At 44.8% G+C, this 25,589-nt stretch overlaps 1 protein-coding gene across 2 annotated transcripts in view; it reads left to right on the forward strand.

Annotated features, from left to right (window-relative positions):
- The first annotated feature begins 719 nt into the window (after positions 1–719).
- The window catches only part of SFMBT2 (Scm like with four mbt domains 2), a 121,762-nt gene continuing 96,892 nt past the window's right edge, over positions 720–25,589 (forward strand). Inside the window, exons 1-4 of one of the 2 annotated variants that reach the window (XM_071734192.1) lie at positions 720–858; positions 15,170–15,336; positions 21,138–21,232; positions 22,641–22,881. In XM_071734192.1, the coding sequence (XP_071590293.1) occupies positions 15,231–15,336; positions 21,138–21,232; positions 22,641–22,881 (442 nt within the window). In that variant the 5' untranslated portion in view covers positions 720–858; positions 15,170–15,230. Of the gene's footprint in view, positions 859–15,169; positions 15,337–21,137; positions 21,233–22,640; positions 22,882–25,589 lie in introns of those variants that run through there. The other variant, XM_071734194.1, reaches the window with a different exon arrangement.

Consider the following 25,589-nt stretch of genomic DNA (forward strand, 5'->3'; position numbering starts at 1 on the left):
TACATCGTGCCTTTGCCTCCTTGGTTTGTTGTGGGGTTTTTTTTTAAATTAATTTTTATTTATTTTCCGCATCAGGGAATAAGCAGGTAAGGCTGGAACCTTGGGGGGTCAGGGGGAGGGCGGGAGAGGACGCGGAGCATTTTTCCTTCCCGTTTCTCCCCGTCTCCCCGCCTGGAAGTTTCTTGGCGCTACGAAATGGGGAGAGAAACCGAAATAAAAGGTTGCGGAGAGCGGTGGGGAGGGGAAAAATCCGAGGCAGAGCTCCCAGCACTTTCCTGCCGGTATAAAATGCTTTGTGACATTTCACAGAGTATTTAAAAGCGCGGAGGGAGAAACCGCGTTGCGCGCTGCTCCGCGCAGCGCGGCGGAACCGCGGGATCAATTTCACGAGTGGATTTGTAATCCTCCCCTGGGTTTTTTAGTCCAATCCCCCCACCCACCCTCCAGAGCAGGCACGACTCGGGGAGTGGAGGGACCGCGGACGCGGAGCGCGGCGGAGCCGGATGGTGATGGTGGTTGGGATGTGTATGTGCTTTTTTTTATTTTTTTATTTTTTTTTTTAAATAATTTTTTTTAAACTGCTGAAAAAGGTCACTGGAGGAGTTGGCTGCTAAATAAAAAAAAAAAAAAAAAAAAAAAAAAAGCCCTAAAAAAGAGCGGCAGGCATGCGCACTGCGCGGATGCCATATTGGAATGAGTCTGCCGCGAGTGCGGGCGGAGGGACGGGTCGGCTCCGCGCCGCGCAGCTTCGCGCACCGCGGGGGGTTCGCTGAGGCGCGGAAAAAAAAAAAAAAAAAAGGAAAGGAAAAGATCTTTTAAAAAAAACCCCAACAAAGCCAAAAGCCAAACTTGGGCCAGGTAAGATACCGCTCCCGGCAGCTTCCCCCTAAAACCCTCCCGGCTGGAATTTCCCTTTATTTTATTTATCGGGTTTAGCAGCGCTTGGGTGGAGAGAGTCGCTTTTTACCTTTCCAAAATTTATTAATTAAAATAAAATAATCTATTACTAAGGGGGGAAGATGGGTGTGGACTTTTATTCTTTTATTTTCCAAAAGGGGAAAAAAAAAAAAAAAAAAAAAAAAGAGTTTTTGGGAAGTGTTGGGGGAGCAACCGGTACCTGCGCTGGGTCGGGGCGGTGGATCCCGCTCCGGCCGCGCTGATGTCCCCGGACCAGGGAGCACCCCTGGAGTTGTCACGGGCAGGGTTTGCTGTGTCTCTGCAATTAATTGTAATTAATCGGGTTTATTTTGTGTGTGTGTATAGCATTTGAGATGCGCGTATTCCTCTTCCTCGCCCTCCCTTCCCCCCCCTCGCCCTCCCTCCTTTTTTTTCTTTTAAAGTAGTATCTCTGGTTTTGGTGCTTTCCCGAGAAATGCTTGTGAGACCTCCTGGTGAATTTTTCCTAAGCTCTTCCCGAGATGCACGTCTCGGGAAGAGTTATTTTGGGTGTACGGGTGGGTTTCTTCTGAATCTGCAGAGGAGAGGGGAGGAAAAAACAAGCTGCTGCAAAACGGCAGCGGGGAAGAAAAGAGAAGGAAAGAAAAAAAAGAAAAGCAAGCACTCAGCTGTGCCAAAATGTGCAGCTCTGATACGTACGTTTTTTTTTTTTTTTTTTCCCCGAACTGCGGTAAATGAATATTTATAAAGCTTGTCAGCTCAACATGGCGGGTTAAGGTGTTTTTAAAAACTGCAAATAAACATTTTGGAAAGAGAGAAAAAAGAAGGAAAAAAAAACAAAACAGGGAAGCCGAGGTGTCACACGTTGGTTTCAACTCTTTTGTTGCTCGGAGAGGTGCGCGGGTGGGTGAAATGCAGAGGGAAGAGGATGGGGTCGGTCCTGGGGGTGTCCCCCCCTCTGTCTCCCCTAGGATTCGGTGGTGGGAAAAGTGTAGGACTGGGGAGGAACCATGGGAAGGGGCATGTGGGCTTGGGAGCCGTGTCGATTTGCCTTTGAATGCCAAAATTGCAGCCATGCCACGAGAGGGGAAAAAAAAAAAGGGAAAAAAAAAAAATCATAAAAAACCCGCCGAGAGACACAGCGATGATTTATTTTGCGTTAACAGTAGAGATGTCATGGGATGAGATGTCCTGTTGGAGCTGTCAAGATTTCTCCCTGCTTGCCTCAGCGCAGTCAACCGGGGATGTGGGGGTTGTTTTGTGTGGGGTTTGTCTTTTTTTTTTTTTTTTCTTTTTTTTTTTTTTTTTTCTTCCCCTGTTGTTGAGCAGAAACGCTCTTCAATTGCTACACGTGGAAATTTGGGCTGCCAAACAAGTGATTTTACAGTGAGGGTTGCAGCCAGAGGCTCTTTTGCAGAGAGATCTTAAAAATTTAGCACAGGGGGAGGGAGGTGAGGGGCAGAGTTGGCAGAGTGAGTAAAGGGAGAGTTTGTCAGGAGTTTTCAGGGAGTTTGTGCCCTTCCCAGCTGCCTCTAGGAAATGTATTTTCCAGGAGAGTGGAGGAGTGAGGCTGTCTCAGAGGCGGGAGAAACTTCCTTTTTCCAGGGCACGAAGCATTTCCATGGCTGCTTGTTCTGGGGTTGTTGTCACTGGAGGTTGTAAGATGTTAAACTTTTAGAGCATCTGTAGTTTTGCAGCCTTGGGAAGCTCCAGCATCCCAGGCTGTCAGTGCTTGGGCTGGGATGGAGGAGCCAGAAGGGATGTAGAGAGCTGCTCTGCCAGACCATTTCCTTCTCCCTCTTGGGAGATGCTCTCCAGAAACCCACAATGCTTTTATTTTAGCAGGAGATGCTGTTTACACACCCTATCATGCAGGTTAGAGTTTTCCCTTCCAAAAGGGCTCTGCTTCATCTTTTCACCCCATTCCCAGCCTCCTCCTCCTCTCTCCAGCCCCTACCCCAAGCTTTGCTGCTCAGCAACCCAGCAAACTCCATCACAGGATATCTGAGTAGGGAGGAATTGTGGTTTCTTATCAAACTAGCAGAAAATAGCATTAATTATAAGCAAAGCATCTTGGAAGGTGGCTGTCAAACAGTGGTGGGTCTTGGGTGTCAGAATCTAAGAGCTGCAGTGGAAGGGTGAGGGTTTTTTTGTGGGGTGGGAAGGGATGGAACCATTGCAGAACAGCAAGACACTTCTGCCCCCATTGCTTCTCATACACCTCTCCATCCCCAAGTTTGCTGCCCCTTGGACAGCACAGCTTTTGAAATCAGTGTTCTGGGGTAGAAAATGTAGCAGAGTGACCTGGTGGTGTCTGAGAAGAGAAGCAACTTGGCAACTTCACCTGGTTGTGTGCTGTGGATGTGGGATAGAGGAGGATTGCAGAGGTCTCTGCAGGTCCCTCTCTGCCTGTTGCCTTTCTCCTTGTCCTCACTTTTTTTTTTTTTTTTTAATCTTCGTTGGAGGGATTTGCTTAAAAATGGGGAAAAAAAAAAGACAGTCTAAAAATGTCTTTCTCCTTGCAACCTGTGCTTTCTGGTGGGAACACCTTGCTTTGGGTTAACACTGCCATTTCAGGCTCCTCCAGCCAGCACCCCACCCAGCTTGGGGTGAGTTGTTGTCTCTTTGCCAGCTGGGGGGACACCCACATCAGCCAAAGGGGATGTATTTATGGGATGGCTCTGCTTCTCCCCAGTTGTGCTTCTCTTCCCTTCAGAGAGACATGTAGGGTCCTGTTGGTGCTCAAAGCCCCTGCACCCACCTCCTGCACCTCTCCTGCAGCCCCAGCCAGGTTGCATTAGGATTAGCCAGGCAAACCTCCTCCCTTAATTTTTTTCCCCTGCAGCACCAGGAAGATGCTGGCCAGGATTTAGTGCAAGTTGCTTTTCCTCCCAAGAAACCCATAGGTCCAAACAAATTTGATTTCCTCTGCTGAGAGTAAAGGGGGGGGGGAAACGCAAGGTATGTTTTCTCTCTGGGGTTGAGATTGTTGCTTGGGGAAGCAGGGTTACAACTGGGTTTTTTATTTTTATTTCTCTTTTATGTATGTATGTATGTATTTATTATTTTGGTCTCTACAACGGATTATTTATGTAAGGGAAAAAAGTATTCTCACAAGTCTAATAACTTTAGTGCTTATAAAGGATTAGGTCCTAATAGCTCCTCTGATAAGATGGAGGCTCAGTGTAATCTGTCACTAAGTGAAAATCTAAGAGCCATTTAAATAGAAATGGCAAAGAGCTATCAAGAGACTAGTATGTTGTAAACAACAAGGAATTACCTTTGTAATGATTTTAGGAGGTGCATGGGGTAGTGAGGCAGTAGGTGCATTATAAGCCAGACAGTATCAATTTTTTTACACACTGAGAAAAGATAAAAGTATTCAACAGATGAGATAAGGACTTTGCAGAGGTGGAGAGTGTGTTTTGCACAGCTGTAAGAACATCTGTAGAAGATGGTGTGTAGCTAGATAGCTGTTATTATGGGTGATAATTGACTGGCTGGACAGACATGAAGCATTTATTCAAACTTTATAGTGGTATAGAAATAAATAAATGCTGCAGGCGTCAGCTCTTTAGGCTGGGGATGCTTTTCCCCTGACTCTTGGCTTGTGCTGTGCTGAGCATGCAGCTGGCCCATGAAATACATATATGTATATGTCCTGAGTTGCTGTTTCTGGCCTTGTTGCAGCCACAGGGTTGCTGGCCTGGGACCAGAGCATCAGCAAGAAGGTGTGAGCATTGCCTTACTGAAGGACAGGAGATGGTAGAGAAGGTTTTTTTAATGATTTGTTTCTTTAAGGACTTTTGGCTAAATTCATGTTGGTGTGGGGTAAGGAGAGGTACAGAAAGCATCCCAGGAGGTTTTCAAGTAGGTGGCTGGACCCTGCCTGTGTCCAGATAACAAGTAAAGGAGGTGTGGAAAGCTCTAAAATTTGGGACAGGTAGTCAGAACTTGAAGCAGAGGAGCCAAGAGGCACCTTTTTGAAGGTCCACAAGGAAAAATTCATGTGGTGACCACACCATGGGTTCCAGGTGACCTGAAGGCAGTGGAGGTGTCAGAGGTTTTTTTTTGTATGTATGTATTGACATATACAGAATATTTCAGCTGGTGCAACAGGGTCCTCAGTGCTGGACATGAAATGCTGTCACTGTTCATAGAGATGCTCTTTGGGAATACTGAGTTTGTTCTAGCTGGTTCCTAGGAACAGTTCTTTTAGGACTAGAGTAGCTGATGGTACATTGTCAATATTTAAACCTCATAATTTGAAACTGTTGATCTTTCCACACTAGTAATCCCTGATGAAACCAGTCAAATCCATCCTATGGGTTTTCTGCCAGCAGGTTTCTCTTTATTTTCTGTTGTCTCAGGTGGGACTCTACAGTGATTGAAAACATTTGGGTTGCAGAGTAGGCGAACACAGAAATATGAGCAAAGTCTCTGTCATTGACATTTAAAAAAAACTCCTGAAAAAGTTTATTTTGAGATTGGCCTTTTGCAAGACCTAAAACAACACATTCTTGTGAGGGCTGGTGTGGAAAATGTGTTCGCAGTTGCTACGTTTTTATGAATCAGGAGCATCTGCTCTAAAATTAAAGAGTAATAAAAAGAAGAACACACAAGCAGTTCTTGACAGCTGACCAAGAGATCATTTCTGAGTAGGTGTGAGGCTTAAAAAAAGGTACGTGCAGAATCCTTGCTACTTTTACTCTTGCTTTCATGATTAATACTCTTAGCATCTCTGGGTGTCTTGTGCAAAGGAGTCCTGGTTTTTCTGGGGTAAAATCCTGAGACCCAGTTTCAATATAAATTACCATAAAGTTTTGTGTTCATTTGCTTGGGAAGGAAGGTGAATTCCCTTCACTAAAAGATGACATTTTCCTTGCCCTTGCAGTGTAAGAGATCAGACAAGATGACCATAGGCTGAGCATCTTTGAAGTCTAAGGAGCCATAAGTCCCTCGCCAGGACATTTGGGCAGAAAAAAATGAAAAGACAAGAAAAAATACTATTTAACTTCCTTGGAAGGTGTTTTGAGCAAAGTAAAGGTTTAAGACCAGACTCCACCATAGTATGGGTGATGGTGGGTCATGAAACCCCAATGTCCTGGAGCAGTTCATGTGTTCACTATGGCACCTCTTGGAGGCAAACAAAAAAAGGAAATTCAGTTTGTTTTTCTTAGAGAATTGGTGTGGAACTAGCCCCATTAATATGACTTCCAATTCTCTGAGTTAAAATGTCTTGTGGAATTTAGTTCTGGATAGTCCTTAGCAGGAATCTTAGCAGGTTTTGTTTTTTGGCAAATGCTGCCAGTCAGTGAAGCTGCTTTTGAATGTAAAGCACTAAAAAGGGATGTAAGCATGTGTAGGACTAAGCCCAAGCTGTGCTGGTTAAGTGAACCAAACTGTGCCAAGCCCTGAAATGTCATTTTCCTTAAAAAGTGCTGGAATCAGATGGCAGATGTTTCCTGGATTCAGGTTTGCATCTTGTATGCCTTTTTTAAAAATGTTTCAAACTTATGCCAAGCACCACAACATAGAAGGCAGAACTGATTGCCCAGGGTGATGGGAGTTTTGGTTGATGAGGGATCTCTGAATTGGGTCCTAAATTATTTTTATTCTTATTTTTTTTGATCCTCATGGCTGGTGTTTTGGGATGATAAGCATCAGCTGACATGTTTCAGGGTGATAAGCAGCTGTGAGTGTTCTTCAAGTTATTCATCTGAAACTCATCCTGGTTTCAGCTCCCTTTGAAGGCATGCAGGTGGGAGAAGAGAGGGCATTGCACATGGTTGATGTTGCTTCAGTTCTGTTGTAAAAGACATTGGGAATGTTGATTCAGTCCTCTTCGTGCCCCTGATTCAGCTGAGAGCTCTAGAAGATGCCTAATCTTAAATATGCTGTGGTCTGACAGTAGTTGGTGATGGTTGGGTCCTTAATGTGGGTAGAAGTGCTTTACTACAGGAGGACTTAATTGTGGAAATTGCCTGTTTTATCCTAGAGAAGGTGACAGCCACCTAGTAGGTGACACAACAGCTGGAAAGGATGATTGGTACACAGGGACTTTACTCTCCCTGGTCTGGCACTTTACACTGACTTTCATGTCCATGGAAAGAAGATGTAAAATACCAGGACTATGTAAAATCCCCTCCTGTCAGCTTGGAATGTTACTTGCTTGGAATGAGCATCAGTAATGTGAATGCAGGGTAGGGGAAAGGCACCTGCTCACCTTGCCTGGATATTTGGGGCAGATGAGGGGTGGTTTGGGGTCAGAACCTGATGTTGGCATCCAAATCTGAGAAGCTTCTCCAGCCAGCTGGCCTGGACACTGAGGACAGGATTGTGCTGCTGGGATGAGGTTGTAGTAAGAGGGGGTTGGTCCCTTCTTGAAAGTCACAAGTGTTATATAGAGGAAATGGCCTCAACTTGTGCCATAAGGAGGTTTGGATTGAATATTGGGAGCAATGTATTCCCAGAAAGGGTTGTAAGGCCCTGGCACAGGCTGCCCAGACAGTGGTGGAGTCCCCATCCCTGGAGGGATTTAAAAGCTGTGTAGTTGTGCTGAGGGACATGGTTTAATGATAGACTTGGCAGTGCTGGCTAAACAGTTGGACTTGGTGATCTTAAAGGTCTTTTCTGGCTTAATCAATTCTGTGATTCCATGTGCTCTGGGTGATGCTGAAGGTGGGGATGTCCAGGGTGAACAGGGATGATGGCGAAGGGTACAGGTGTGGCAGCTATACCTTGGTTATAAAGCATCCACGTGACTTGGAAGAAGGGAAATGTAATGAAAAAGTGCTTTTTGTTCTAGAGGTTTGACTGAGTCCTTATGACATTTGTGGCAAGTTTTTGCTTTAAGTCCACCTGTGGGTCCTTAGGTTATATTTACACATAGGCAGCTAAGAGTGAAATATGGACCTGTCTGTGTGCCTGCCTGTTGTCTGTTTTTTTATTTTTGGGCATTTTTTTTTGTCCTAATACTGCACAGGTTTTTGCTGTAAATGAGTTAGTTTCTCTAATTAGGCTTATTTTAATTTCAGTTATCTTCTCTTACTACTTAATATCTCTGTGTGTATTCTGGACTCTGGGTTGTGTCAGGTAGGGAGGATGAGAAAATTGCCTTGTGAAACAGGCTTGTGTCTGTTGGCATAAAAAGTGTGAGACATTTGGCACCAGTGCAAGAAGAGAGGAGAGCAAGGACCTGCTGAGTTGTGAAGGGCTGACACCACCTCATATGATCCTCATGTGAGGAAGTTGATGCTTTTAAGTCTGGAAAAGGTTCCAGGGAGAACTTTGGGTACTTCCAGTACCTGAAGGAGCAGGAAAACTGGAGAGGGACTTTTTACTAGGGCATGGAGTGATAGGGCATGGGGTGATAGTTTTAAGATGGAAAAAGAAAGATTTAGGTAAGACATCAGGAAAAAATTCTTCACTATGTGGGTGGTGAGACATTGGCCCAGGTTTCCTAAGGAAGATGTGGATGCCTCATCCCTAGAAGTGCTGAAGGCCAGGTTGGATGGGGCTTGGAGCATCCTGGTCTAGTGGGAGGTATCTCTGCCCATGCAGGGAGGTTGGAACTGGGTGACTTTCCAACCCAAACCATTCTATGTTTCTTCACTATCTTCAGAGCAGTTTGATTCCTATCCTCTCCTGCTTCAAGATGGACAATCCAGATCTCCCCTCTGATATCCCATTTTTGGTGTTTACCTCCAGACTTAGTAATTTATTTTCTGTGCTGCTACAGAAGTGATACTGGTGCTTGAATTCTAGAGCAAAAAGATCTCCTGCTGAGTGTATGGGGCAGGAGAGCTGGAAGGGACTTCCATGGCCATCTTACCCTAGGGAAGGATTAACTGTACCAACTTCTATTTATGGACTAATAAGCATCCTCTCCAGAAAACAATGCTCTGTGCTCTTCATTCTCCCCACTTCACCAGTTTTATTATTAGTGATTTCTTCTCATGCCCAACTCAAATGTCCCCTCCTGCAGTTCAAACCCAAACCTTCCTTTTGGTTCCCCTGAGAACATAGAAGACAGGCTATACCCTTCCCCTATTCATGTTTTTTTATATATTTGGGTATTGTGAACATCCCTAGTTCTCCAGATTCGATGGGATTTGTTTCTTCCACCCCAGGGTACATCTGAGCCAACACAGCACTGTTCAAGGCAGTAATTTGCCCCTCATAAAATCCGGTGAGGTGTTCAATATGGAAGAGAAAATGTTGCTTGATATAAGTGAAAACATTTGGTGAGAGAAGCTCTCAAATAACAATAATAATAATAACAATAAAAGGACAGGAATTTGGAAGAAGTGATCCTTAAAAGGTTTCCAACTGATACTTTGTCTGAGAAGAGAGACAGGCTCTTTCTCTGGGAGGTGAAAGCTGTTCCTTGATGTGTTCAATAGCCCTCACAAATGAGTCTCCATTTGCATTGTGCAGATGCTCAGAGGGTGTAAATATTGTGGCAGGCTGCCACCAGCAGTCCTGCCTGAAGTGTGGTTTTATTTAGGGACTTTTGCCCAGAGGAGGCACAGTGTTACCCCCACACATTCTCATCTTAAATCACAGAGAATCACAATTGTCATGGATGGAAAAGACCTCTAAGATCTCTGCATCCAGCCATCAACATCTTCCCCAATAAAATAACTAAAATACATTTATCAATGTCTGTATCATGCCCACTAGAGCATCTCCTGAAGTGCCTCATCTACATGGTTTTTAAATACCTCCAGGGATAGTGACTCCACCACCTCCCCAGGCAGCCCATTCCAGTGCATGACTACTCTGTTAGTAAAGAAATTGTCCCTAATATCTAGTGTAAACCTTCCCTGGTGTAAATTCAGACCATATTCTCTAGTCCCATAGTTATTTACTTAAGAGTCCAACACCCACCTCCCTGCAACCTCATTTCAGGTATTTGTAGAGAGCAGTAAGGTCTCCTCTCAGCCTCCTCTTCTCCAAACTAAACATTCCCAATTCACTTAGCCTCTCCTCATAGGATTTTTTCTCCAGGCCCTTCCCCAGCTTGGTTGCCCTTCTTTGCACTTGTTCCAGCAGCTCAATGTTCTTGTAGCAAGGGGCTCAGAACTGAACACAGCACTAAAGGCAGGAGGATGATTTCCAGCATTGCCCATGAACTGGATTTTGGGGAGCTGGAGACTGGATTTACCATTGCCTGCCTGCTCTTGGAGGGGGTCTCTATGCATTGCAAAAAGTCACCTGCATTGCTGAAAGCAAGAAATGGAGATCCAGACTTCTAGACCCAGAAGGGGCACACTGTTGACTTGATGTGAGCTGTTAAAATCAGAGTGTGGTGGGGTTTGCAGTGTGCTTACTGGAAAGACTTCATCTCAGTGGTTACTGGGGATGGGGTCCACAGGGACATGGGTATCCCCAGGCTAGCAGGCAAGGGAGGCAACCAGAAAGGCTGCAAGGAGCTGAGTTTTGGGTAAGAAGCCTAAAGAAGAAAGGAAGTGCCCTGGAGAAAAGTGCTGGAGCGTGGGCAGGATATCAACATTTTGGTTTTTGTCCTGACTCCTGATTGAGGCCTGGTCTCATGTTATGTCCCTGTGGGTGAGAAGATAGCTTGTTGGGTCATCTGAGAATGGAGGGCATGATTCAGGATCACTCTCTGGGAGCCAGCTCTCAAATATCCTACATCTGATCCTTCAGGGCTGAGTCCTCCTTCACCCTGCTCCACACTCAGGGTCACAGAGCATCTGAGCATCATGCTTCTTCAGTTTGCTTGCTGGCAAGTTTGGATGGCTAAAATCTTAGCAGGTGCTGTTCAAACACAGGCACCCCTGGAGGGTTGTTTGTCTGATCCAGATATGGGGTGATTTGGGTGATTTGAACCTCACAAATCATCCCTTCGAGGTGCTTTCATTTAGGTGCAAATGATCGACTAGGTGAGGTAGGCTTGGTGGGCATAATTTCTTCTAGTGCTGTTTCCTGGGGGTTTGCTTTCATGGAAAACCCCAAGGTGAAGTCAGCACTGGAGTCAGGACCTGGTCTGGGATTATCTTTGTCATTCTAAGGCTTCTGCTCCATCTGCTCAGGCTTGGATGCTCCCATATGTAGTGTGGGAGCATGTCCAGAGAAGTGGTGGAGTCACCGTTGCTGGAAGTGTTAGAAAACATCTGGACGTGGTATTTGGGAACATGGTGGTGGTGTTGGGTTAAGGTTTGGACTTGATGATCTTAGAGGTCTTTTCCAGCCCTAATGATTCTAAGATTTCTGTCAATCCCAGTTAACCAAGCATGTATTGGAGGGAGAACACAAGTTTTTCAGGACTAACTTCAGGGAGAGCCATAGAGTTTGTGTGTGTGGGTAGGGGACCTCACCTTGCAGGGGATTCCTGCAAAGGAAGGAAATCCAGGGTGGAATCATCAGAAGATGAGAGATGTGAGGTGGTGCAAGGAGCCAGCACTGACACACAAAGAGGCAATGTTGATAGAGATGAGAAGTCAGCATGTCTGAGATCATGGTGCGACTGAGACTGACAGCTGTGGGAAGAAAGAAATAAAAGAGATTTTTTTTTTTTTTTTTTTAAATGTTGCCTGGCTTCTTCTGCCTGTGAATTAGGAGTCAGGATCTGAATTAAATACCAGAGGAAATGGGGGCTGCATGGGGGAAAAAAAATCAGATCCATGTGAACCACCACTGTGCAGAAACAATGAACGAGAGATCTGGAACGAGAGAATACCCCCCCCCTTCTGCCCTGCTCTTTCAGATGCATTTCTTAATATTTTTCTTGGTGTTCTTGCCCAGTGTAGTGTCACCTTGTACCTGTTTTCCTGTTGGTTCCCATCCTCTGGGTTACAGACTGGCAGGGGATGGGGGGTGCAGGGGTGGGTGCTGCTCGTTCAGTCTGGATGGTTGCAGGGCAGTCAGTGTGCTGCTGGTACCAGTATGGCTGGGGACTCTGTTTGAAGTGTTAATTAGCAGCAATTAATAAGAAGTGAAAAATTAATACCCTCTGTCAGCTTTCCGTGCTGGTTAGTTAGATCAACACTGAGGCTCAGAGCTATCTTGAAGCTTCTGTTTGCATAAGAGTTTCGTGGTGTTTTCACACAGTATTGGCAAAATACTTGAATTCTCTCCTACCATAGTTATACCCAAAATTAAGAGGTGAGCCATTGCCTCTGACAAAGCCAGTTTTCTCAGGATGTGGATGCTCTCCACGTGACATTTTGAAAACAATTTGTCTTCAGTTAAATTACATTAAAATACAGACCAGCAAACAAAAGTCTTGATGATATTGCTGCCTCTGGCTGAGAGATTCTGCATTGACTCCTCTGAATCCATGTGGGCTCAAGTCCAGCTCCAGATGTGGCCACCAGGGATGGATCCCAGCCATGTCCTGAACACCTCAGACAGGTTCCTGCTGATTTTTTCCCCTCCATTTTCCATTTTTGATGTGAGATTCTGTGACCCAGGGGAATGAGCATTTCTTGTGGGTCTGGTGGGAGATTCAGGGCTTGACTACGTAAGAAGCAGCCAATGCTCTAATCACCTGATTGGATGCCTTCAGCTTTTTGTCAGTTCATAACTTTGTCTTAGCAGCATCACAGGACCATCACAAGATTTATTTACCCTATGAAGCAGCTTATCTTTCTTCATGGTATTTATATTGTTACCCCTGAGTTCTGTTTGAGCCGATTGATTTGTTGTATTTCAGTGGATGTCTCTGTTTCTCTCCAGTATTTTTTTTTTTCAGTAGACCAATATTGCCTTTAATCCTGGTCCTAGACAAAAATGAAAACAGCTGAATCCATTCAAGGTTTAGCTGTTGCTGATACTTTGCTTCCTCTCACATTGACCAAGTTTGTTGTAAAATCCTGATACCTCACCAATTTGTTGTTAAGTTAAGGAAGTATTCTACACCAAAGGAGAAGTGTTTTTTGATTTTCAGTGGACTGATTAGTTCTGGTTTCAGAGTTAATTGAAACTTAATACACACTGGGGATGAGTGATGTGTCTGTTCTGAGGTTTGCTGCACTCAAAATACTCGTAGCATTTAATGCACTTAATTCATTAGCAAGTCTTGTGTCAACAGGGAATAAAGACAAAGTGCTGTAGTGGCCATCACAGTGGGGGAGTGATCATTATTATTTATGGACTGCTCAAAGTATATGAAGTACTTTGCAGAGAAACCTACAAGCATATTGCTCTGAATTGGTTTACAGTCTCCTTTTAAAAAAAATGTATTTTTTTTTTTTTATTAACATGTGTTTCTTTGGAGGGAGAGGAATAAAAATTGCTGATGGGGGTCTTAACTTTGTGCAACCAGCCTTCAGTTGAGACAGTTTCTATCACCTGTCTTGGTAATTTGCTTTCACCAGTGATGCTTTATGAAACAGCCCTGCCTTTAGCATGGTTCATTTGCAGTCATGGAGCTGTTGCATTTGCTCCAGCAGACAGTCCCACCATGGGGCAGTTCATGACTATGGCACTCTTGACATGCTCCTCATCTTTTTATTTCACTTCTTCCTGTAACTGCTCACATGTCACCATGAGGGCAGTGCAAAAATGGAACAAGTTGCCCAGGGTGGTGGTTGAGGCCTCATGCCTGGAGATATTCAAGGTGAGGCTTGAGGAGGCTCTGAGCATCCTGATCTGGTTGAGGGTCTCCCTGCTGACTGCAGGGGGGTTGGACTGGGTGACCTTTAGAGGTCCCTTCCAACCCAGACTCTTCTGTGATGCTATGTCCATTTCATAGGTTTCATTTGAACAGCCTTAAAAACTGGGAATGAAAAATCTATTGCACAACACTCACCTCTTTTTTTCTCTTATAACCAGCTGATCTTCCTGAGTATTACTCCCGAATAGTAAAAGCTGAAAAAAATCCCATAATATTTTTTTACAGTCTTATTACCTCCTGCTTTGCCTGGCCTCTGGTAGTAAAATTTTTCCTACTTTTAGTCATGCTTCTTGTAGAACATTTGGCTTCAGTGCTGCCAGTGTTGTCCTCTCCAAGGTGTAGTCTTGGAGGCATCCACTAATAAGCAGGATGAGTCCCCCCCAGTGTGTATTCTGGACACACATTTTCCCTACTAACTTTAGTGTATCTTACATGAGCAGCTGGTTCCCTGTGTGCCCATAACCTGAGCCCTTGGTTTTTCTTTTTCAGTCGTCCTCTGACACCTCTCAAGTCATCACCATCTCAGAGTTTTACTGAAAAACTCATTTTGGAGTTATTTTTAATTTACTCCTAAAGGTCTGTCTCTGGGTAGTGCTTGCCCAGTGGCTGACTCTAGCTGGAAATACAGATCTCATACAGTCTGGTGTCTGGTTCAAGATATAGTCAGACTGTATTCCCTTTCTTCTATCATTTTTCATCTCTGCATGTTTTTATCCCACTTTGTATTTACTGTGGTCATTCTTTCTAGGAGGATCTCCTGTGCCAACATAACCCAGTCTACATCTGTTATAAAATATCTAATATTTCCCCCCCTTCATGGTACTTACTGGTGCAGTTCCCGTAGGTCAGTCTTCAGCAGAAGACAGCTGCAGCCAGCACTGTTTCATTAGGGTATCTAAATTTTTCATTTTCTTGAGTTATTCCTCTCTTTCAAGTACTTTCCCCTCAGTGTTTCCTGTTTCATTATCACAAATCTCCCCCTTCAGAAATTTGAATATTTGTGAAATGAGGTGATAGCCATTGAAAAGTTGGAAATCAAGGGTTGGGATTACTGAAGGATGGTTGAGTTGACCTTTCCTGCCTTTTTGGGGTTTTTTTTGGTAAGGGTTGTGCCACCTTACAGGCTGGCCCTTTCCTCTCTGTTGGTGGTACTGTGAGCTGGACTTAATTTTGAGATCTGAATCCTGTGGATGCTACTTATTATAGAATCCCATCATTGATTAGGATGGAAAGATCTTTAAGATCATCAAGTCCAAGCCTAACACCCTGCCAAGTCAACCTCTAAACCATGTCCCTAAGCACCACACCTACACGTCTTTGAAATATCTCCAGGGGTGGTGACTTGGCTGCTTCCCTGGGCAGCCTCTGCCAGTGCCTGACAAAATTACCTCATTATCCTCTCTGTTTTTTTTTTTTAATTTTATTATTATTGTCATTGATGTTACAGTATTATTCCCATGGGGTCCTTTGTTGTCATTCCTCATCCAACTCCAGCTTCGCCTTGTTGGAGAGAGCAGGGTTGGAGAGTTGCAGTCAACACGGGATAATGTGAAAACCATTAGGAAATGCTGAAGGAATGGAACAAAGCACTAATTTATTTATGTATTTATTTATTTTTCTTTTACCTAGGTCCTCTAGGTGCTTCCTGCTGCAGGATGAAATAGGAAAGCAAGGCTTCTGCCTCTGAACCATGGAGACAAGGGCATCTTTCATTGCCAGCATGCAAGAGACCCAGCACCTCTCTCCAGAGAAGGGTCAGAGCCCAGCCAATGGCAATGGGGAGCAATTTGATTCAGGTGAGCTCTCCTTTGCCTCCGTGGGCTGTCTGCACTGGTACAGTCCTCCACCTGGTCACCAGTAAAGGTGGGGACAGTGGTGTTGCTAGGGGAACACTGGGAAGGGTTGTACAGTTTGAGGCCTTTTTTTGAGTCTTGGATTGGGCCATGTCCTCTGGTTGATGGGTTGGGAAATTTTAGCTTTTCTTCTTCTGGATCTCTTCTACAGGACGTAGGAGCTATTCAGAGTTAAGCCAAAAAGAGCTGGAAAGCCTTTTCCAGGGCATCATCTTGTGTTCTTTCAGTTTCTCCACCTTTTTTTTTTATTTCGTTGAAGTTTTGTTGTTAAAGAGAGGAAACGAAGATTCAGAAATTACAGCATTTCACCTTTGTTTCGGTCTTCATCCCTTTTTCTGCACAATTTTTTGAGTGCTTCAGGTAAGAGGGCTTCACAAACATTAGACCAGCCAGTGGAAAGCTGGTTGCAGGTTGCCTTTGTGCTCATGGGGATGATTGGATGCTCAGTAATGTTCTGGGTTGGGCACCTGAAGCTCAGTATTCACTCTGTGAAATTTGGGCATTGTCGTGGTACATACAGAAAAATAAGTGGTAGCTTCTGGTGATTTTTGCTGGAATTAGCTGCTTCCCATCTCTTGTCCTAATGGGAGGAGACTGTATCTTATGGTGAGCTTGCAAATCATGGCTAGACCCAATCTGCTTTCATTTTGATACCAAAATGGGAGAAACCCTCTTTATATCTTCTCTTGTACCTTCTCTGCTGCTGATCACACCCTGGGCTGAGTCAATTAACTCACCAACCCCACGGAAAGATAATAATAATATTAAAAAGTGAATAATTTTCTACCAATTTTGTGGGTTGTACTGGCTGGAGGAAGAGAGAGATCCAGAGCATGTACTGGTAGGAATGGGATCTCTCCCAGTGGTACTGAATTGGTAATTTAGCTTAGCTATAACTTGTAGCTTCATCCTTGCTATTGGGGCATGCAGTGGGGTAGGCATGGGGTAGCTCAACTGATGAACTTGTGGAGGACAACACTGAGCTATCAGTCAGCTAATTGTACAAAAAATACCATTTTTGTATTGTGGTACTTGTGGTGGTGCTCATATGCTTGAATGCTTTTCCAGAACTTGCTTGAATTTCTGTAACAGCTTTTGTTAACAAAAGGTTCCTGAAATGTAAGTGGTAGATGAAAGACTGAACTTGCACAGGGCCTCCTGTGGCCTCACCAGTGACAACTCAATGATTAGGGAAGAGTGGCTGGAAAGCTGCTGGGTGGAAAAGGACCTAGGGATGCTGGTTGGCAGTGGGCTAAATGAGCAGCCAGCAGTTTCTCCCCACTGAAGAAAGCAAACCCTTGCTGGAGCAGAGGGGAACAGCTCAATTCTTGTTGTTATCCCACCCTTCTCTGGGAGTGGGATTCATGTCCTCAAATTCAGACATTTCCAGAGTGGACACCTGCAGCTTCAGCTAATCACTACTGCATCCAAAAAGATCCATGGGAGAGAGCTAGGAGCCTCTAGGGTAAGGTTGAGTTGGCCAACCATAGGCGTTGGTGTTGGAATGAGAAAAACTGGCCTGTGGTGCCTTCATTTCTTTGGGGTATGTATTTTGGTGACACTCCCAAGGCCATGCCAGGGGTTTGTGGTTGATCGAGTCCCATCAGCCCACAGCTGTCAACACACTTGGGGGCTGAACTTCTAAAGCATTTCACTTCTCTATTCACTCAAGAAGTCATGAATGGATCTGTGTGTTATAAATAAGACAGCTCAGCAGCCCACCACAGACCCATTCTTCTTCAGCGAAGCCTGGGAAAAATCTGTGTTGCTGAAGCCACAAGTTTTGGGTCTTTTATCCCCTTTATTTCCCCAAGCCAAACATCCTGGGAGGCTGTTAACAGCTGGAACAGTTGCATTTTTACAGTGTCAATGCACGAGCACTTTAAAGCCATTGAGAGGCTCACAGATAATGACTTGTTGGTTTTATTTGCCATCCTGGGCTTGTTTACACATCACTGTGTTGCAGGCTTAGCCAGCCTTGACTCTTTCATTAAGAAAGAGCCCTGGGCCTGAGTACCAATTCAGAGAGGGAGCTGAATAAGTAAAAAAGGCCTAATGCCAAATTTGTCATCTCACAGGGATGCTCTGTGAAATGCTGGCATCTGGGGGTTTGCAGCTCTCCAGCATAGCCAGGACTTTGTTTTTGGGGTATGTGACTTCAGAAGCAACATAGGGATCAGCTTTGATAAACATTTCTTAAGTGGGCACAGTCTCTGTTGTCATATATTATAGAAAATCATAGAATCATAAGAAGGGCATCATTGAGAAACTTTGCATTTCTCTGTCTGTGATTGAATCGAGGGATCTCCTGGTAACTGAGAGACATCAGCAAGAGGTCCTCTTCTTCTCAGCAGCAGAGTTTTTCTGGTGGATGAGATTTGTGTAGAGTCCTGTTAAGGGCATGAATAGGGTTGGGTCCCTTGGGCTGATCTCATCTCTGGACCACACTGTCTCTGCTCTGAATGCCCTCTTGCCAGATTCCTAGAAGGGAACAAAGCCTGTAATAAACCATTTTGGAAACTTACAGTCCCTTCAAAATCCTTTATGATAAAGCTAAGCAAAATAAAGCACTGATAGTGTGATAAATGAGTACTGTGATATTATTTTTACAGACCTCGTAAAAGTAATTTCCTGATAAAGTCTGCGGATAAAACACGGTTAGAGGAGCCAGGCTTGTGATGTGTCAGAGAAATGGAACAAGGAGAGAAGGCTTCAGCTTCCATGCTGCCACCCCCTGGGGTCTTAAAGCCTCTCTGGGTTTAGAAAGGAGTAATTTTGGTGAGACACTGGCCCACGTTGCCCAGAGAACCTGTGGCTGCCCCCTCTCTGGAAGTGTTGAAGGCCAGATTGGATGGGGCTTGGAGCAGTCTGTGGGGCACCTAGTGGGAAGTTTACCTGCCCATGGAATTGGATGATTTTTAAGGTTCCTCCCAACCCAGACTATTCTGTGAGTCTCTGGTGGGTGATCTGCTTTTAAACAGGAGCTGTTGGGAGTTTTGCTGGACTGCATGTGAATGAAACCTGGTGGTGGGAACAGTGGGGACAGTGGGTCTCTCCATGACATGACAGAGTAGGTCATGTGTAATAAGATTATGAAGTACATGTGGACTTGGCAATTTCTGGAGATTTTATCACCCTGCTTCTTGCAGGGGCTGCAGGTTGTATACTGAGCTGCCTAAAAATCCCTGCTTCCACTGCTCTGCAGAATGGCTCCTCCAATGAGACTGCCAAGGAAGGCTGACCAAAAGGAGATGCTTGTCTGAACTCACCTAGCAAGGTAGAGCCAGAAGGCAGTAAAAAACCTGGGAATGTAGAGAGGGCATCATGGGCTGAGGGTAATGCCTCATGCTTTGAAGGAGAAGTATCACAGAATCATAGACTTTGGTTGCAAAAGACCTTTAAGGTCATCAAGTCCAACCATTAATCCAGGACTGCCAAGTCTACCGTAAGCCATGTCCCTCAGCACCACATCTAAATGGCTTTTAAATCCCTTCAGGGATTGTGACTCCCCCACTTCCCTGGGCAGCCTGGGTCAGGGCTTGAAAACTCCTTCAGTGAAGAAAACTTTCCTAGTATCCAATCTATACCTCATTTGGCAAAACTTGAGGCCATTTTTTCTTGTTCTGTTGCTTTTTACCTGGGAGAGAAACCAAGTCCCACCTAGTGGCAACCTTCTTTCAAGTGTCTGAGCAAAAGATCAGAGAGCCTGGGGCTGGAAATGTCATGTCCCTGTCAGATGCCCTGAGGTGAAGATGTCCTTGGGGTTGCTGAGCAGTCTATCCCAACACCACAAACACGGTTGGATACAGAAGTTGGGAACAACCAGGGAGAGGGGATAAGCTTTTAGCTTTTGATTTTTCATGCCAGACGTTGTTGACTTTCAGTGGCAGTGGGATTGCTTGTGCTTAGGGTGGAAAGTTGCTTAAGCATCAGAATAATTTTAAGCCTGGTCTGGTTAACCATATCTGCCCATCTACTCGTGGTCTACTGTGCTTCATTTTGGAGGCTCAGCCTTTGAAATCTCTGCCTCTTCTCTAAAATATTAACTCTGCAGGGTTGCAGACATTTCTCTGGTCATCTAGATTGCTTACCTGCATGATGGAGATAAAGGGAACTCTTATTTAACTTTTACACCGAGCTCCTACCTTGTTTTTAAGCTGTGGCTTGTCAGTCAGGAATAAACAGACCCCTCATTTGGGGTCAGATATCACAAAAAGAGTCAGCTTCTATACCTGGAAGATTTTTTGCAATGATTGCAAGAAACAGAGCAAGGCCCATCCCGTATTCTTCTTTTGAATTATCTATTGTCAGGTTGTAACCACGTAGTTGGGAAATTTCTTCTCTTGCTGAGTTGAAAAGTCACCTGGTGGCTGCTTAATCACGGGAGTAAATGTTGATTTACATCTTCATATTTAAGCAGGTTAATTGAGTTTAAGGCAAGGAGTCAGACCTCAGACATGATGCAGAAGTGTGGGAAGTGTTTAACAGCCATGACAGCTCCGTGCTCCTCCTTGACTTCCCAGACAGATCTTTCCCCTCCACCAGCTCTGTCTCCAAAACCCTCTTCTGATACATTTACTCCCCCCTTGCCTATGTAAATCTGGCTCTGTAGGCAGCAAATAAAACCTGTGTCTTCTCCTTTTAATAACGAGAGATTCCCACTGCACGACATAATTTTCTGGTCCTGAAAACTGGAGACCTGTAGCAATAATTGCAATAAATTAACACTGCCTTTTTCTTCATAAAACTGTCTAGGGATGTTTCTTAATCTGGTTTGTCATGAGTCACTTTAATTACATCATGGCCATGCTGATGAATGTTTGGGCAGGTAAGGGTCTTGCAGAGTTTGCCTGATAAATGCCTTCTGCAAAAGGGCTCGTTGCTGGACTGTAAATATTTTTGCTCTGGGGATGGAACTGGGTTTGTGAGATTGCTTGGGAACAAAATGAAAACAATCAGATTTGGCTGGTTCTCTATAAGTGAAAGAAGATTTATTTTTAATTATTGTCGTGTGTGTTTCAGCGATGGTTTGAGGCCTCAGCTCTGCTCTGCTCAGAGTGGTTATAACAAAAAAACAAAAAAAAAAAGAAGAAAAAAAAGAAGAAGAAAAAAAAAAAAGGTCTGGTGAGGGGTGCTGGGGAGCTTAGGGGAAAGCAGATGTAGCCCTGGGGGAAGAGGGAGGCATAGAGGTCTTGGCTGAGATCTCTGGGTGGAGGGATGCTGAAGAAGGGGAGAGAAAGGGTGGCAGGACTGGCTCTTGGGGCTTTTAGGACTCAAGGGTTGAGGTGTTCCCTCTACACACTTGCTCAGCCAACAGAGACAACTTCTAATATTATCACCAGGGCACTGCTGTAATTAACAGCACCGGGTGACCTGGTTTTAGGGCACCCTTGCACCCCAGTGATAGCGGACAGGCAGCCACTTGCCATGCAGCCAGAGAGTTGTCAACCAGAAAAGAAAAAGAGCACAAGTTCCTGTTGCAGTCTGATGGGTTTGTTGCCCTTGTCTGTGATAGCAGAGTCATTTCTGGTTTTGAAGTGTTGGCTGCTGAAGTCCCAAAATCTGCTTGGAAGTGTAGTGAGAGTCGGTCAGAGCAGATGAACACAGATCTTTAAGCCAAGCTTTCTGTTTTCCCTTGTGTTGATGTTGGTTGCCGTTCTCACCCCAAACTCTTTGGCCCAACTTTTGCCCTCTTTTGGCTGCGTTTTAGGCTGCTTTTCTTTTTCTTTTTGCTTTTTGAACAGATGAGGGCTCCAGCGTTGAGGACGCGGACTTCAACTGGGATGAGTTCCTGGAGGAAACAGGAGCCAGCGCTGCTCCCCACACCTCCTTCAAACACGTACGTGCTTCAGCTGAGCCTCCTGGGCATTGCACATGGTCCTACTGGTTTTAAGGGTAGTCCCTGGAGAACTGAGGTGGGGCCTGACCATTCTGGGGAGAAATTGTCCCACTGGGGATGTGGCAGCTTGTGTAGGTATGGGCTCCAGCTGGTGTTAGGTGAGCTTGGTGTGTTTGCATTATCTGCAGTCACAGCTTGAAGCATTGTGTCTGTCCATACCACTGCCTTATCCTCTGCTTTGGATTGAAATTTTCCATTTTTGAGGGTTTCTGTTGATCTCCTTTGGCTTAAAATACATCAGGTTTTTTTTTCTCTTCTAGCTTTTTTTTTTTTCTTCTCTGTTTATTACTGTCCATCCCTGTAGAGATGCATCTCACAAGGGTGTCTTATTTCTCCAAAGTTGTTGTCTTAATGCAAGGTTTACTGACTAGCAGGGCCCATAGGAAACCATCCCTCACCCTCCTTTGTGGAGATGTTGTCTCAGGAGTGTGAGAACCATGTGCTTGGATAGTGATGCTTTTCCTGGGTAAATGTAATTCACATTGACAACCATGGTAATTACAGAAGGGTCTGTTGCTCTTTGCTCTGCTCAATGTTAGCACAAGTAGCATTCAGAGTCTCTGAAATCTTGACTGATGAAGAAGATCAGAGCATACTTTGAAGAAAGGACTCTGTCTCCAAGCAGAGCCCATCATGGTCAAAGATATTGTTAACTGGGGCCAGCTGCTCCATCCACCACCAGTTGCTGTCCCTCTTCAGCTCCATGCGTGTGGTATCACATGGAACAGAAATTAAGCTGATACGAGTTCTTCAGTGGCAAAATTTTCCAGGACATCTTTTTCATTCAACCACAAGACTGCTGTCAGAGATACTGAGGCCTCCATCTGAGTAAAGCCATGACAAGTCATGGTGGTTCTCTGTCCTCACTGCAAGTCCCATGAAAGTGGTGCTGCTCATCCTCCTACCTGACCCATCAAGTACAGGGAGCAGCCTGTTCTGCTGCAGCTGTTGTGCTGGGTCTTCTCCCATCTTCACTTGTATGGTCCTCTGGAGGATGTGGACATCTTTAGCAGGGAGAGAAGGGTTTGAGCTGGCAGAGATGCCCTTTGGGAACAGTGTAATTGTGCTGTAACAAGAGGGAACCTTCTGAAGTTGCATACCAATCATCTCTTAGATGTAGGCACCTGGCCTTGCCATCTCTGGGACCTTGCATGATGGGGTATATGCCAGTGAAGAAGGAATGGTCCTGCCCAGATGAATTGTGAAAGGGGTGGTTGAAATAAGGAGCACAGTCAACTCATATCCTATCTCAGCTGTTCTTTAAGGACAGAATTATCTTGCTTAGCCAGGGAGGAGGCTCTGCCTGCAAAGAAGCAAAAGTAACACCATGTCTTTCTCATTTTCTAAGGTTGAAATCAGCCTTCAAAGCAGTTTCCAACCAGGAATGAAGTTAGAAGTGGCCAACAAGAGCAATCCAGACACATACTGGGTGGCTACAATCATTACAACGTGTGGACAGCTCTTGCTGCTTCGTTACTGTGGCTACGGAGATGATCGCAGGGCAGATTTCTGGTGTGATGTGATGACAGCAGAGCTTCACCCTGTTGGATGGTGTACACAGAATAACAAGGTCCTGATGCCTCCAGATGGTGAGTTCTGTGTGGTTTTTTTGGTTTGGGTTTTGGTTTTTTTTTTTGGGTCGTGCTCTGGTATTGGGCTGGACTTTTACTCTCCAGATTTGTGGTCGATCTGGTCCAGATCCTTAGCTGGTGTTGGGTCATACAGTCAGAATCAGGTCCCTATGGTGATTCAGTTTGCCATTTAGAAAGGCAGTTTTGCTCTGATTGGTACAGCAGAAGGTGTTCCTGTAGGAAGTTGTCTTAGCCAGGAAACTTGCTGCTGAATCGCAAAGCTGTGGTTTTCAGTTAAGGGAGAAAATTGTCCTCTTCTTATAGGAAGGAGGAGTTAAATTCAGAGTGGTTATAAACTAAAATAAACAAGATCAGGTTGGGTGTAACCAAAACCAGAAGCTGGATGTGAACTGAAAAGTTTTGCCCTGAAAGTTTCAAAACCTCCCACTGATGGATTCTTGCAGCTTTTAATGCCAATGGCAGATACCAACCCTAAAAGACAGTAACATTTGGTCAGCATAGGTTAAGGCACATCCTAATTTTCAGCTTATAGGTACACAAAAGCTGAATGGAAGAGCTGTAGGTTGATGAGTGGCCCATGTGGAGCAGTTTGTTACTGTATTTTGATCCTGTTAAGAAAAATGTAGGTTTATTTGACTGGGTACAGCTGGGAATCCCTACCAGTACATAGCTCAAATCAGGTGCAAACTTGGGAAGAAATTCTTTTCCATGAGGGTGGTGAGACACCTTCCACCAGCCCAGGTTGCCCCAAGAAGCTGTGGCTGCCCCATCCTTTGAATTGTTGAAGGCCAGGTTGGATGGGGCTTGGAGCAACCTGGGCTGGTGGAAGGAGTCCCTGCCCATGGCAGAGGGGTTGGAACTTGGTGATCTTTAATGGTCCTTTCCAACTCAAACCATTCTGTGATTCTGTGAAGACAAACATGTCTGAGAAATCTTTTTACTTAGCACTAGTTAACTGATATGAAAAGGTTTAGGTATCTTATTTGTCTCTTAAACTACTTTGCATTGTGTGGGATATGATTGGTCTTACCAGAAAGGTGTACAGATCACAAACTAAATCACCAAAATGCCACCATCAAGGGGTAAGGGATCTTAACAACTGATGTAATTGAAAGTAATAATTGTTCTATAACTGGAGGCAGCTGCTTTTCATGGAATGTTGGAATCTGCCCTTTGGGTTCAGGTGATTTTATGTGAATTTTCTTGCTTGACTGACTGCAAATGTGCAGTGCATCAAACCTCCTTCCTCCTCTGTCTGGGTGTTGGAACTGTGTACCAGGATCCTAAATTTGGGAAACTTCCCTCTTTTATTTGGTTGGTTTTATTTTTTTGTTTTGTTTTGTTTTCCAATTTTCTTTCTCCATGGAGAAAGACCTTGGGAGTGGACAGTAAATTCTCCATGGGACAGCCATGTGCCCTTGTGGTGAAGAGGACAATGATGTCCTGGGATGCATCAGGAAAAGTGTGTCCAGTGGGTCTAGGAACATTCTTCTCCCTCCCTACTCTGACCTGGTGAGACCACATCTGGAATACTGCATCCAGTTTTGGGCTCCCCAGTTCAAAAGAGACAGGGATCTGCTGGAGAGAGTCCAACAGAATGCTATGAGGATGATTAGAAGATTTGAACATCTCTGCTATGAAGAGAGACTGAGAGAAATGGGGTGTTTTGCCCTGAGAAAAGAAGAGTGAGAGGGGATCTTAAAAATGTCTATAAATGTCTGAGGGATATGTGTCAAGAGGAAGGGATCAGTCTCTTTTTGAGTGTCCAGTAATAGGACAAGGAAGAATGGGTATAAACTGGAATGTGGGAAGTTCAACCTCAATATGTGGAGAACTTTACTGTAAGGGTGACAGAGCCCTGGCCCAGGCTGCCCAGAGAGGCTGTGGAATCTCCTTTTCTGGAGACTTTCCAAACCTGTCTGGATGTGTTCCTGTGTGTTTCTGCCCTAAGTTATCTTGCTTTGGAAGGGGACTAGGTGGTCTCTAGAGGTCCCTTCCAGCCCCTAATATTCTGTGATTCTAGTCTCAGTGAATAAACTCGTATTGAATATGTCTTAGTGTAGTTTTCAGAAAGAATAAATTCAGTGTGTAGGTTGTAGTTTCAGAAGAGATACAAGCATTTAAGATGTTGAGTCATATTTTGGAATGAGGCATATAAAATGCCCAGGGGGATTTGATCCTTCAGGACTTTTCTTGTAAAGGAGAGAGGTCCTAAACGTGCTCATAAATTGCATAGACCCTCTGGGTGATGGCCTGCAGGGTTCAGAGGTGGGGTTTCAATAGATCACGGCTCCCATTGGGACACCAGAGGGAAGAAGCTGAATTTTCAAGAGTTCTTGTCTTCTATAGGGAGAACTGAGGTTTGACCAGCTTTTAGAAATAGCTTTTGAGTTCTAGACCTGGTGCACATACGTATCTGGAGCTTGTCCTGGGTTTAGCAGTTTTCTCCTTAGAACTCCATGGAAGTTGTTTGGGTTTTTTTTTTTTCACTTTTTTAGCATTGCACACTCTTTTGTTGCCAAACTCTTACAGTGAGGATATCTGCTGGCAAGACAGTGCAAACAGTGTTCTCTGGCATTAGGGTCTGAGTGAGGCTGCACCTCAAGTGCTGTGCTCAGTTTGGGGCCCCTCACTACCAGAAGGACATTGAGTTCCTAAAGTGAGTTCAGAGAAGGGCAACCCACCTGGTGAAGGGTCTGGAGAAC

The sequence above is a fragment of the Heliangelus exortis genome, chromosome 1 (assembly GCF_036169615.1).
Source record: "Heliangelus exortis chromosome 1, bHelExo1.hap1, whole genome shotgun sequence".
NCBI classification, from domain to species: Eukaryota; Metazoa; Chordata; class Aves; order Apodiformes; family Trochilidae; genus Heliangelus; species Heliangelus exortis.